The sequence below is a fragment of the Nyctibius grandis genome, chromosome 10 (genome assembly GCF_013368605.1).
Source record: "Nyctibius grandis isolate bNycGra1 chromosome 10, bNycGra1.pri, whole genome shotgun sequence".
NCBI classification, from domain to species: Eukaryota; Metazoa; Chordata; class Aves; order Nyctibiiformes; family Nyctibiidae; genus Nyctibius; species Nyctibius grandis.
The window spans coordinates 25,601,758-25,617,218 of record NC_090667.1 but is presented as its reverse complement, the minus strand read 5'-3'; the positions used below and the strand labels follow the sequence as shown (position 1 = coordinate 25,617,218).

General features: G+C 34.3%; 1 protein-coding gene across 1 annotated transcript in view; it reads left to right on the top strand.

The window, feature by feature from the left end:
- The window catches only part of CFAP20DC (CFAP20 domain containing), a 73,331-nt gene that overhangs the window by 6,101 nt on the left and 51,769 nt on the right, over positions 1 to 15,461 (top strand). The window contains exons 5-6 of the mRNA XM_068409502.1: positions 10,055 to 10,169; positions 13,062 to 13,218. Coding sequence (XP_068265603.1) covers positions 10,055 to 10,169; positions 13,062 to 13,218 — 272 coding nt within the window. The remainder of the gene's footprint in view (positions 1 to 10,054; positions 10,170 to 13,061; positions 13,219 to 15,461) is intronic.

Genomic DNA, 15,461 nt, shown 5'->3' with positions numbered 1-15,461 from the left:
TTCCTACCACAGCCTTTATACATTTTCTGTTATGTTTTCCTTTCAAGGTAGTTCTTTTTATGTCTTACCTCATTTTGAATATTTTTTTTGCTAAGCTATTAAAGTATCTCTGACACAAGCATACACAACTTTAAAGCTACCCTTTATTTTTTATCCTGCAATGCAAAGAGCTGCTTTATGTGTCAAATCACACTGACTTTTCTGATCTTCGATGAATTTCCAGAGTGTAATTCTGGTTACACTTTCTGCTCCTATGGTTTTAATTGCTGCGTTACTTCTAAAAGTGTGTAACAAAAGGGACAAAACAAACAGGATATGTCATGCAGTAAACAGAAACCAAGTACATAGATTTGCTTCTCATGGGCATTCTGTAGACAGATGGCAGAAACTTAGTGACAGGTACAGGAATTCAGATTTTCCATAGTGTCATATTGAGTTTGGTTCTTTTGGGTACTTGTCACCCCTCTATACCTCTTAACAAGAACCTCTTCTTCACTTTTCTTCTACTCATATTATTTTTTCATCACTTGCTATTTTTTGACAACTGAGAGCACTTCCATTTTCTACCACCTCTCCCACCTTTCTTTCCCCTTTCTCTTTCCAGCTCATATCTAGACTTTGTTTTCATCATCTTTTCTCATTACTTCCTGTTCCCACCATTACTATGGTCCTCTTATAACAATAGATATTTACTTCTATAATATCCATATGTACTCTATAAATTTAAATAAATGTATTTTGTATTTGCTATATATAGTTTATGTAAACTATACTGTTACTATATTTACTTTACAAATTTACTGTATTTAGTTATAACTTACTTTTCACTTTTTCTCTTTTCATCAACTTTCCTCATTCTAAATTAGTATTATCAGAGTGCCTGATACAAATCCTAATTCTCTCTTATATGGAGTGATTTCTATGTCTATGTGGATGAAGTAATCTCACTTAATATATTTCCATATACTTTTTGCAAAAGAATAGATGTTTAATTCAGTGTAACAGTTTCATTACTTAATTAGTTGTTATAATCGAATCATGCTTATTCTGATAATTACATAAGTTCATCAATGCGTTCAAAGTAACTGGAGCTACTTAAAGGTGTATATGCCTAAAAAGTACTGTCTCATTTGTTCCCCACTTAGTGCAACTGTATGCCAAAATTAATAAAACTTCAAAAATAAATTTAGTAGTTTTGTATTAGAAATCAACTGTAACTTGTTGACATACCTATAAACTCCTTCAAGACTTGCAAAATAGACTGTGTATTTTATCCTAGCAGACTCATGATAATCTAGTAGATATAATGAAGACAAGTCCTTGCCTATCGACAGGTTTGCTCAGTTAGTATCCCACTGTTCATAGTCAGATTAGCTTTGCTTGCCACTAGCCTTCACTGGCTCCAGAAGCCGTCAGTGCTTGTTATATTCTGAGGAGAGCACACATTTTAGAAACGTTTATATTAATAAGAAATTATTTTCCTGGTAGAGAGACTGATCTTACAATATTTACTGTAGTCAGTTATTTTGTCAGAGATGTACGGCTTTGTAACCTTATTTATGTTTCAGTTAAAAATCATTATCACAAGGAAATGAGGGTGAAAGGCTGTTACCTGCCCTCAAAAAACATATGTAGTAGTAAGGTTTTAATTTTAAAACGTGAAATGATCTATTAAAAGTTATGTCCTATAGTGTGAAGTATAAATACTCTGCTTTCTATAGTAAGTTATTTGTCAGGTCTTGTGGCAGATAGTTCACTTATGTTATTTCAGTATTGTACATCTTTCCTTGTACTTAGTAGCCATTTCATTTGAAACATGGATAGAGAGAGTTTTTAATTTAGTGTATCTGATTATGAATCAGGAGATCAATTAGATGATAGCATCTGCACAAATAGTTCTGTAGATATCAAAATGTTTTCTCTGTTCAATTGTCACTTTGCAGGATTTTGTCATCTATTTCTGATCCTGTTATTTGAGCATGAAATTAGGAATGATTACAAACACCATCTGACACTCTTAGATCTTTTCTGTCATAAAGAGGTTATCTGTTTGCATTCTCTGCAAATCTATCATCAATTAAGTCTTATCTTTAATTTTCTGTCTTACTGTTGGGTAGAAATAAAATATCACTATTTAAGATCCAAGAAATAACTTTTTAAAACTCAAATTATTGAGTTTTAAAACACAGCATTACTCTGCGCTTGTAAAAAATGTGAGCTTTGGTAGAAATAGTTTGGTTACAGAACTGTGTTATGATGTAAGGAAAGAGATCTTGTCCGGATGCTAATAAAAATATCCTGAGCAGAGATCAATTCCCATTATAGTACTGCCATTCTGGGTAGCAACTTGGAAGAAGGTAGAAGTGAAATTTGCCCGTGGTACCAAAGAATAAGAACTGTCCAGCTGGTAAGTAGATGTACAGAATTTATCCCACTTTGACAGGAAAGATAAACTCACCTGAAGGTTTTTGATACTTATTCCTCTTCAGGACTATTGGAATAAGTGCTGGGTATTTTTGTTTTAATCAAATTACAGTTATTTGTCTTTATATCCAATGTGATTTCAGTCAATGGAATTATTCCCACAGTTATTTTCTCCCGCTATTTGTAGTTTCATGAAGATACCAAGATTTTTTTCCCCCCCTATTTCTCTCACAACCACATGCTGATAGGAAAAAATATCTTACCTTAACTGGATATGATCCTTTTAAGGAGAAAAAATTCCCATATAGTTGGTCAAAATTAGGATAGATGATTCCTTATATTCTTTTCAGTCAGACTTTATTGGCAGGCTTTCACCATGAGCTCCGTACAGTTGATGATCCTTTCCTAAATCTTGCCACATTTCCTTTGTTTTATTTTAAAACGATAGGCAAAACCATTTCACTTTCAGTTCTGACCCTGAGATGCTTTCATCCTCTTATTACTTTCAAAAAGGGATCAGAGCAAAAATGGAGGTAAAATAATTTAACTTATTGGAACACTGTATCAATCTGTTTCTTAAAGGGAGAGTGTGGTGGGTGTCTAAGGGCATAGACCTTGATGAGAATGATTTTGTTACATCCTACAGGAAATTGAAGGGTGGGCTTAGAAAAGTTACCAGCTTTTTCACTGTAAAGATAAACTAGAATTCTAATTTTAGATAAAACTGTTACATTCTTCTGAATATTAGTGACAAGTAAATTGAGGTCTGAGAAGGAATACTTAGTCACAGATTACGATAATCCAAGTAACATACTTTGTTTCAACCTGGAAAGGAGATAGTTTGAGTCAGATTCTGGGCCAGGTAACTTACAGTGGTCCTGAATTCAGGTTCTTGACTCAGCTATTAAAAAGACCATTTTAAAAATAAATTTGCAATTAATATTTGTCTGTGGTATGTCTTGAAGCTGGTGACTTCTTTTAAAATATCCTAAATTTGGATGGGGCCTGATTGTTCCAATTAATGCCTTAAACCAGTATTTTCCAGTGTGCATCCTTCTGGTGACATGGTAGTCTTCCAGGTAGTATTCAGCAACAGTTTGTATCTGCAAACCAGGAGCCAAGGCAGGAGGTGTCAATGTGGGAAGGCAGAACAAGCATGAAAGCAGAGGAAGACTGCTGAATAGGTGATTAAGAATGGTAAGGGAGGTGGAGATCATTTCAGCAAGGTGGGGAGTGGAGGAAGGGGGCCTCTTCTCTTTCCATGCATCAGTCTCCTTTTGGCTGATCATTTTGGGCCTGCTAATGGACAGGTTATCCAGCATTACCATTTACTTAAAGACCAGAAAAACAGAATGATGAACAAAAATACATTTCTCAGACTTGTTTCAGAAATAGCATAGTGCTTTTTCCTCAGGCCAGAGCTACTCATCAGTCTGCCAAGCTCAAATTAGATTCAATTTGTACAGTGAAGTCAACAGCTGTCACAAAAAGGAGTATTTCCTTCATCAGGCTGTTGTATCCTCCGAGGCTGGTTACAGAATTTGTGTTGCAGTTGTAGTGTCTGAAAATGAACAGCTAGTGTAACTGCTTTTTTGTAAGCACAGTTACAAGTTATTTAGTATAGCACAATACCTTTAGCTTAGTCGGCTGATGAAACATTGTGTCCAGTCTGTACAGTTCCCTCTTTTTCCAATAGTAACTCCAGTCCAAGATCAAGAACACTATCTTTCTGTGCAGTATTTCTGCACAAGTTTCATAATGTATTGAAAGTAATTATTTTAACAAGTATCACTTTATCTTTGTTTAAATATGTCTTGGATCTGTGGGAACTGATGGGAGAGATGCTTTTTGTTAAGTTTTAACTTGCTAGGTAGTGAGTCTATTAATCTATCATATGATAAGATATTAAATTAATAGAGTATAATCTTATAATGGTGTTAGATGATGTCTTGGTTATATTACAGAATAAATTACTGTCTTATAGGACTCTAGAGAAGTAAAGTACTGATTATGTATATTTTGGTTGGTGGATCAATTTAAGTAACATGGAGTAAACTGAATCCTGTTTGGTTGGTAGGGTTTGTTCTTAGTCAGGATTTTCATATGCCACATAAAGTAAATGTATGATCCAGTGTTAGCAAGAAAACATAGTTTTGTCTTTTTAAAGGGCAGACTTCTTAGCAATTCTTAGTAGTTGGAATAAATGGTTTAAATGTGAGAAATGTGGCTGTACTTAAGAGGACTGTTACAAATAGCAGGTGCGAACATAACCTTTTCTGTCTTTGTAAACATGAAAGGACACATTGTCTCTTCAGAACAGATAAATTCATGGAAAGAAAAAGTGGAAAGAAAAACAAAGTAAAGAAAAGAGCCAACAGAATTAGTTGCAGGCATAAATAACTGCATTATAAGGGTAATTTGTTTAGGTTCTTGAAAAAGAAGTAGGCACTAAACTTTCCACATTAATACTCATTAGAATATTTTGTACTGAACAAATTAAAAATTATTTTCTAGAATTATGGTTTTCTAAACAATTTGGCACAATTAGCCATGCTTCAGAGGAACATACCACCATGCCTTAAAATAGAATTTACTAAATACTTGAAAATAAGAGAAAGATGAGCTCATTTCAAAACCAAGGATGTTAAAATATTGATATAAATTTCTAGAATATATGTTATGAATATTAATGACCACTTCCAAGAATGACTTTTGAAACATGCGAAGTTCGAAGAGTGATGAAACTCTCACAACAAATTATTCTTGATCAGTGAAAATACCAGGTCATTCTTTCAGTTGGAGAATTGATTGCAAATATTTCAATATCTTGCAAATATGTCAATATCTTGTAGGGAATATCTTAATGAATCTTCATAATTCCATAATTTGGAAAGTTTTTCTATTCTAGCAACCAGATTTGATGATTCACTTTTTGCACCTGCCACCTGTCTTACTGCCTTTTTATGGATACTGTTTAAGAGGACTTTGGTATGTTTTTTCCTTAATTCTCTACAGAAAAACATTATCAACAGAAAATTCCGCTATATAAAACTAAAGCTGGTTCTTCACTTGTTTGTTGAACTTGTTATCTAGGTCTAGATGACATATCAATCTTCCTGATCTCTTAGTTTGTAGAGATTTGATTGATTTTCAACATAACTAAGTCTGGTTTTATGAGGACAGAATACAGTGCTCTGGATTTCAGATGATCAGACAGTCGGTTCAATAACAGAGTATCTCCTACAAGACCAATTTAGAAGTAACACATAAAATAAAACATAAATAAGTACAGACTGCTCCTGAATGGGGAAACCTAAGACTCTGTAAGCATGGCAAATCAGCTGACCATTGCTATTCCTTTGTTTTCCTATCTTTAAAAAGGAGATGATGATGATGCTATCTAATGTTTCTGAAGCACATACTTTTTATGGAGAAAATGGCACTACAATTGCTAAGTACTAATATACCAACATACTAATAGTTGAGCTTTGACAGAGGATTCTGTCTGGACTTTGGCCAGGATACACAGAGATTTCCATGAATAATAAATTGTAGGGGAGCTGCTCTTTGCTTAGCAACATCAACGAAATACCTGCTTTCGTGTTCGTTAAACTTCCAGTTTGTGTCATTTATAAGGAGAAAAACACTTTCATTTTAAGAACAAGTGAGCCTGATAAATGAAGCATCCCTTTAACAGTCCAGCATCACTTTTTCTAAGTTCATTTTAAGCCTTGTAACAAATGGTTTTAAATTATTATACATACAGAAGCAAACTGAATAGGTAATCTGGGAAGATGAGTTTATTTGTACTGTTGGGTAGTTGCTACCATTTACTTGCAATCTCACCATAGTTACCATTGTGAGGAGGATAGTCAATCAAAGTTGAAGATATAAAATAAAATTGAAAATTGAATTGGAAGGTAATTTTACTTTCAAATGGTTTGCAAATGTAGATGTTAAGTGTGAAATGAATGCAGTTAATGACCATAGCTGGGAGAGTTATGCACCTGCTGATCACAGGAATATTATTATAAATGAGGTTGATTTTCCTGTTGACTACCTCATTTTTCTCAACATGGTCTCATTACTTTTCTATCACATGTCTGACCCTTAGATATAAATACTCAAGTACAGACATAATAAAAATACATTAACTCCTATATAGATTTTTTTTATGCATCTTTGAAAATCAAGATGTGTGCTGCAGATGTTTCTTGCCTTTGTAGGTTTAACATAGGTCATGCTTTTTGATACCAAAAAAAAAGGTTAAGTTGCACCACAAGTACTCTTGAGTCATTTTACAAGTGAGAGTTCTAATGTTCTAATTCCCATTGTCTGAATTATTTCAGAGGGAAGTTTTGTCAAACTTGTTTTATTTTTATTTTCCAAGAAGCAATGTAACTGAAAAGTCTGAAAGTTACACCAACTCTCTAATAATTTACTTTCTCCCAGGAAATAAATTATTTTACAGAATTTTAAGACCATCTTCTTTCTCCAGTTTTGCCTGTTCTTCAAATCTTTACCTACTTTCACTTGTAGAATATAAATATTTTTATTGTTGTAAATTGATTTACTGAAATAAATTTTAAACTGCTTCAGGTGTGATTATAACTATATATCTAAGGTTTGCTCCTTCTTTACAGCATACATACTATCACAAAAACCATCTTGTTTTAGACTTATATGACAGAGTCTGCTATAAATGTGTGTATTTTTATCTAAATGATTGTGGTTTGTATTGCACTTCGGAATGTAACTGAGCTGTACACTTGCTAATGGCCTTTTTATTGCTAAGGTACCTAACATTTTTCAGGAGGGAGAAAGATAAAACTATTTATATAAAAATAAATAATAAAATTTAAATATATTGAACTAATATTATAAAGTGAACTTAAGTTTTTATTGCCAGTTGTTTAGAGATGTTCATGACTAGGCTTGTACTGCTTTGTCGTAGTATCCTTTAAAGCAACATTCTCCACTGAGAATTACACAGTTTGAGTTTCAGCAGGAATAGTATTTTTATTTGTGTTTAGGCACTCAGGTTACTATAACTACCTGGTTCCTCAGCATGATTGCTCAGCTCTTCGCATAACCAGGAGATCTAGGGGAGTTTGATGCAACCACTATTCCAATTCTTTGAAGTTCTTTAGTGCCTCAGTTTCTTAGCACTTCTGAACATCAAGATTTAGAACAGAGTGGAGAGTTTCTGAAAACTACATCCATAGGGTTTTCACCAAAGGGTATATGAGAAGCAAAGTGATGGATGGAACTAAGCCTTGATCTGGGGCACAGGCTTAGCTATTCAGCCAACTGGTTGGTGATCTTAGGTCAGTTATTTCACATCTTCCTTAAATTTCTCCAAAAGTAAGACCAAGCCCAGAATGCTAGCATTATAAGACACTTTGAGGTCTTCTGATGAAATCACTTTTCAAGGACTTGATGGTATTATTCATCAATCCATAAATATATGTGCAGCTGATACTGAAATCTGCTGTGTCAAATGATAGCAGTGGTGAGTATATAATGTTCTTCTCCTGGCACAGTAGTGAAATTTCTGCCTTTGAAGTGTATGTGATTTATGAGAGGAACTGCCAGTCTTTAAAAATGAAACAGCTAGTAGACTCTTCCACTTTGTTTTGATTTGCCCACCCATGTTATGAGGATGAACAGATCAATGATCAGATTGTCTGCAAGGGAGAGGAAAGAATCAACAAGTTTCTGGAAAGCTGATGGACTTTTGGTTTGCCTGATGGTCTTAATGACTGTGGGGAAACAAGAAGGTGCTCCTTGTTTTTTTTTATTGCCTGTACTATAGAACCCTTTGATGTTTACTTACTTGCAGTGTATTTTGTACTGTCCTTGGTTGAACTCTCAAATTGCCAAAAATAGTTAAAATATGTAACTTACTCCAGAGTTAATGCCTTCCTAAGTTGATTTAAGGAACATTTGGGGACATTTATCTGCAAATTTTGGCTGACAACATTTCATTAGTTAAGCTACAGGTAGTCCTTACTAATGAAAAAGTGTTTTCAGTAATAAAAAAAAAAAAATCTACAGGGCAGTGTCTCAATTTTAAAGTAAAACCCAGCATTTAAATATAATGACTATCAGTAATTATTTTTAACAACATTAAGTAGTGACAGAAAGTTGTTTATTGTAATTATTTCTCATCTTCTCAGAGGGGCTGATAGTTGCAGAGAAATACCTGTCTGTTAGAAACAGGCTTGTTCAAAAATAACAGGTAAATTAATCATTATTTCCCCATACAGATTGCAGCCTTTAAAGTAATATCTGTTCTCCAGTATAATAAGGTAGGACTGCTGGGGGATATCAAGGTTGTGCTGCTGTTATGGTTTAACCCCAGTAGGCAGCTAAGCCACACACAGCTGCTCTCTCACTTCCCGCTCCAGTGGGATGAGGGAGAGAATCACAAGGGTAAAAGTGCAAAAACTCATGGGTTGAGATAAAGACTGTGTAATAGGTAAAGCAAAAGCTACATGTGCAACCAAAGCTAAATAAGGCATCTGCTACTTCCCCTTGGCAGGCAGGTGTTCAGCCATCTCCAGGAACACAGGACTTCGTTGCATGTAGTGGTTACTTGGGAAGACAAACACCATTAACTCTGAACTTTCCCCCTTCGTCCTTCTTCCCCACAGTTTTTATTGCTGAGCATGATGCCATATGGTATGGAATATCCCTTTGGGCAGTTGGGGTCAGCTGTCCCAGCTGTGTCCCCTCCCAGCTTCTTGTGCACCCCCAGCCTACTTGCTGACCTGGCAGTGTGAGAAGCAGAAAAGGCCTTGATGCTGTGTAAGCACTGCTTAGCAGTAACAAAAATGTCTCTGCATTATCAACACTGTTTTCATCATGGATCTAAAACATAGTGCTATACAAGCTACTCTGAAGAAATTTAACTCTATTCCAGCCAAAACCAGAACAGCTGATCACAAGACTTGAAGAAAATGGAACATAAAAATGAGCCTCTTTAAAAGAAACCTGATCTTTGTGATCATGGCTGTTGTCTGAATCTATTAGAAATGTTCAAATTCAGTGTCCTTTGTGTTGTTGTGAGATGACCTGAATAGTGAGCAATAAACTTCTGTATTGTAATTCACATTTGAAGATTATGTGCTCAGGAATTAAAACAGACAGACATCTTGTGTCTACCTTATAGCTGACAAAGAGTCTATATAAAATGACAGAGGCATTTTTACAAAAGGAAAGCAAATAATGTTTTTCTACTTAGCAGGTGACAGTGTGTCCCAAGATAACACAAGCTTAAGGGGCAGAAACAAGTGTGATTATTAAAGGCTACTGGGTTCTCAGTTGGTACAAATTGAATTCTTTCATCGTCTGAAGGGCTATGGAAATCGAGCGAAGAGTGTAGGCTGTTGAAATAAAATTAGCATGTAAAGTGATTTTATATATGCAGGAATATAGCCACCAAGTTTGAATTTGAGGAAGAAATCTCATTACTCATCTTGTAAAAGAAGTAATTCTTAAATTCCTTATTTGCTATCACTGGCATAAAGGTTCTGCATATGAATAGGTTTTTTGTGATTGCCCAAAGATACTGGATTATTGAATTGACAAAGATCTGTTCCATTCTCTCCTGCTTTTTCTTTTATAGGATAACTGATTTAGGAAATATTAAAAGAAGGTTGTATTTGTCAACGGTCCACAAGGAGTTGTCTGTAACCCCTCTGCATGCAAAAATTCCTCTGTTTATGATCAAGCGCAAAATAGTAGGTACCTTGGGAATATTCCTTGTACTGTGGTTGAGCATGCTTTTCTATCAGAAATGTTTTATGTAAGTTTATAGACCTGTTGAAATTACTATTTGGTTTAGAATTCAATTCCTGCTGATTCAAGATACGTGTGTGTGTGTCCTCTACTGGATGGTATCAGAACCACTTAATACTACTACTCTTCTACCCTTCTTCTAACATTAGGAGCTCATTCCCATTTTCTGAGATTAAGGATGTTTATGTTTATCTCTCACTTCTGCTGTCTATTCAGCCTTTGTACAGTTCTCTGTGTCTCTGATAGTTCATTATAGTGCTCCTGTTCATGTGTACCTTCTCCTGTAGTGACCTTTTATTTCATTCACTGAAGCTGCAGATAGACTGTAGCTGATAGCTACTTTCATGTGCTTCAGGTTCTTCCAGATTCTGGTATATATAAAACAATGTATATGTCAAACAGATGAAAATAAAACAATAGCCATCAGCTTCTCACTCTTCCCCTCTCCCATGCCCAGCCACAACATATGGTAATAGCTGTCAGGACACAAAACCTGGTGGTTACTGTATAACCTTGTAAAGACTCAAGACTCAAGACTCAAATACTGCTTTAGAAAATCATTTGGAGATAAGAATATTTAGATTTCAAATATTTTAAAACATAAGTATGCACCAAGAGAACTCGATAACAGTACACCGAGCAGCAGTGGATTTAAGGCTAGACATGAGAGAGAATATTTTACAAAAATGTCTATGACTTCTTTTAAGATAGTTTAGGTAAAGGCAGCTTTGATAATTTTAGATTTCAGGATTTTTCAGATTTGTGGAAGAACTGGTTGGATTTTTTTAAAATGAATACACATCAGATCATACCCCTGAAGTTGCCTTTAATTCAAGATCCACTGAAATGAAATTATTTTTCTTCAGTATAATTTCAGTTAATTGGTCTTGGTATCAGGCTAGCACAAATGTTTCAGGATTAAAATATGCATTAACGTACACCAAGTTAAATTCAGTCAGAATATGAACTTCAGTAATGTATTTTAATCAGAGATCTGTCTAAATGCTCTGATCAGTTATAACAACAAAACATTTTAATGACCTTAACGTTTGACCAATCTTAAAGAGTAAGTCTATATTTCTTAGTATATCTGAATACATATCTGTCTTATTTTAAATGGTTATCTGCATTCTTATTGTTGCTTTTACTTAAAGGAGGGAGTATGCTGCTTTCAGTGATTAGGGAGATCTTTTACATGGCTCTGCTAGTTTAACTTATTGTATACACAAACTGATCATTATTGTCAGTATGGTTGGTTGTGAATAAGGATATAATATGCTGTTTGTTCCATCAGTAGAACATAGTTTACATTTTTATATGCTAGCTTCCTGTATTGTATTCTTACAAATGATGCTATTTTTCAACCTCAGCAGTAGAAATATCAGTTATAATTAAATACTGCATTTTCCATTCCATTGCTTGGTGTCTTCAAAACAAGTATTCCTTTCCTTCCAAAATTTCACGCTTAGAAGCTGAATAGTAATGTATGCACCTAAGTTTTTTCTCAAAAAATATTTACTATTTGGCATTTAGAAACTAGTACTTTTACCTTGACTTTATAAGAAAATGAGGCACGTACAATCATTATGTGTACAATCATTATGTCTTAATATTCTTCTCTCATAATAAAACCTCAACCCATTGGTCAACTAAATTTTACACATGAGTAATCATATCAAATATATTACAATTCTGCAAATTTCATGAAAATGGTTGCATTTCTCCTTAAGGCCATCTCTGTTTATTTCCTGGTTTTAGAAGATGTGTTAGTATCAGCTCATCCTTCAGCAGATATCAGAATCAATGAGGAGAAGAATTGTTAGGAACACCAGAACTATGAGCCTGTGTGGTTTTAAATATCAGAGACTCTAAATGTAAAATATAAAGCCACAAGAAAACACACATTATTAGTTCTTCTGCTTGTAGTATTATTTGTTTTATATGAAACGTCTTTTTTTCTAGGAGGATAATGGAATTATAATATGCTCCACGTGCAAAATCAATACCTGTAACTGCTCATTTCTGTATTATAAGAAACAGAAATATACAAGTGTTGGATTAAGTGGAAAAAAGTTAAAACTGAGAGAATTTAAAGAGCTACTAGGATAGTGCAGGAGACTGTAGAACACTGGTGTTAGTATTCTGACGTTTCCTGAAACAAATAGAATAATCATCTAATGAGAATTAAAACGTGTATTTAAGTAGGATCTTTAGCAACCTAGGCAGTTATAATTATCTGATTTGTCTTTTGGAGATGTCTTATCAGGAATGGATAACATTTATTATAAACACGAAGTAGTTTTAAGATGTTACAGTACACTGGGGTCTTGTCCATACTAGAAATTTGCCTGATAGTTTTCAGTGTGGAAGGGGTGCAAGCTCTGGAGAAGTCCTTTTTTTTTAAGATCTCAGAAAGAAATCATCAAAGAATATCCAACTATAGCCTTTGGAGCACTTAAGCTGCAGTAATTTTAACTTATGAAGTAATATTGAATAACATTTTTTTTTGCCCCAGTAACCCTCAATAAATATACTTTCTCACAAGTTAGTTACTTAGAAATAGCTGCAAAACATATTGTGTATATGCTAGGTAACAGAGCTCACTTGGGCTTGCAGTCACTAGGTCATATGTACTGATTTGTTTGTATAAATAATTGTTGTAAGTGCAAATACAGCAATATCTTTGTTATTATCAAAATGTTATGCATTGTGAATCACAGCCTGTGAGAATCTAATACTCCACAGAGACTTCATTTATAGAGAACTATACATTCGTACTCTTCTGCAATGATTAGTGTTTCATTTTATTAAAGAGTATTGTTTCTCTTTTCTAGTGGTGCAATATGTGTATTGACTTGGTAGCATTCACCAGTGAAATCTTCAGAGGAGCTGTCTTCCAATCTTTGGATGGAATTACTATTTCAGCTAACTGTAAACTGAGAAAGATCTTCACTTTAAAATCCAAGCCTCAAGATACAGTTGAGGAAAATGGTGTGTTACAATTACTATGTAGTCTTAATCATGACTGTTCGTATTATAAAAATCAAAAACTTCTTAGTCATCAGATTGGCAATTTGAAAGTTTACATGATTTCATGAAAATTAAAGTGTTAGTACAGCATATTAAATCTGCTAGTGTTGGACTTCAAGCAAGTAATTACATATATGTGTACTCCTCTGTTTTAAACATTGACTTCCTTAGAAGTATTTTATTGAACAAATTCTGGCAAGATTTATCAAGTAGAGAGTTTGTTTTAATTAGGGTATCTTATGCTGATAGAAATCAGATTTTGGCCAAGACAGTGTCTGAAAGGAAAGAGAAATACTTAAACTTAGCAGCATTTGCTGTTTTTTTTTTTTCTTAATTTTGGACATTAGCAGCTAATGAAAGACTTCTTCTTTAAATAATCCAAGACAAAACTATAACAAAACAGTATTATATGAAACAGAGCTATGGAACTATCATAAACACCTCTCTGTGATCTTTAGTCCGTTTATCCTGATGTGTTCTTGTTCATTGGGGAAGTAATATTGGTCATGAGCTGAAAAATGAGAGATTATATTTGTAATAGAGCAGCATATTGGTCAAAGGTTTACCAGTCTCCAAACTAGCATCATAATCCTGAATCATTATTTTCCAAGGGAGAAAACTTCATTCCTCACTGCTATTTGCAGTAATGGAGGACATATTGTAAAAGCCCAGCTGGCCCTTTCTTATTTTAGAGGAGCCTAGGTATAGTTCAGCTTCAATTTCATTCAGATTTTCATTTTGTGGCTTTTAAAGAACACACGTGAAAAAATGGTCTGGTTTCTGAAGGAGGGATAGTTAACAGGATTGTAAGTGTAACGAAATTTATCTTCTGTTTGGAAAACCTAAACCAATAAGGGACAGTATGTGATCATTGTGATTAGTCCTCTTTTTTTCATTGGTGAGCTTGTAAAAAAAATACTAATTCAAAAAATGACTACAGAGAAAATCTGGTAAAGTCTCAGCAGAAACTGCAGTTAGAGGCTTCACTGGCTTTAGTTTAATTTAATTCTGTCGGTGCATTGTTTTCTCTCTTCCGTGCTAAACAGTTTTTGAAATGTGCGTAAACGTTCCAAGATTCAAAAATGTAGTTGACATAATGAGTAGACAGCTTTAATAAACTGTGTGCATGGTAAAATACTGCACTTTTAATTACTGGATTATCAATTCTATGACTCTTACACAGCTGGTGGGCATTAGTATTTGCTGTATGCTTATGAATTTCCTTATCTAGGCAAATCTTAAAATTATGTTGCAGGCCAAGGTTTGGCTATATTAAAATAAGTCTATACTTCATACTCAATTACAGGAAAAACAACAGTAGTTTTTTGTTATTAATTAACATTCAGTTAACAATCATGATTTGATAAAGCTTTTTTCCTCGCAGATGATTGGACCAGTTAGTTGAGCTCCACTGAATGCAATGACATTGCAACTTGTAATGAGGGTCAAGTTCTTTGCTTAAACCTCCTTGTTGTTGGAAGTAGTGATTTCAAGGTGCAATGTGTGTGTTCTTTCAGTAGCTCGTATACAGTGTGTTTTGCATTCTTAAAAGGATAGCAAGTGGAAAGGAGAAACCACATATACTAAGAAATTACTTCTGTGTGAGATCATTGAGATAGAAGAGGAAAGAATTCATCTTCTCTGCCCCATGATATTGAGGCGTGCAAGCTTGATATATACCTAGTTTCTGGTTTCCATAGTAAACCCAAGGTTATGTATGGGTTTTTTATCACTAAGTATTGTCTTACAGTGGTAAATAATGTACCAGCTTGGTGAAAAAATGGTTGCTAGCATTTATCTTAGTTAAACAAATATGTCCCCTACTGAAATATAATACGGGACACTTGCATTTTTCTGTTAGGATTTCACTACTTGATCCATTATTCGTGTTTGGTTTGGGGGTTGTTTTCCCTCTTATTATCCCTGGAAAATAAGCTAATACTCATTAGCTTACTATATTCAAGTCTTATAAAATTTGGAGTGAATTTGAATCAGAACATCAGGAATGGTTCTGACTCTGGATACCTTTCTTCGTAAAGAATAACGTTAATAAACTCAGTCTATATTGGTTATCAAAGGAAAAGCAGAGACAATCAGATCGCATTCTGCTAGTCCCTGGTGTCACAAGAATAGATAGGTTGACAGCTTTGTAGTTTATCATGAAAGTGTAATGCTGTCCAAAGTTTGGAATTAAAGCTTGTTGA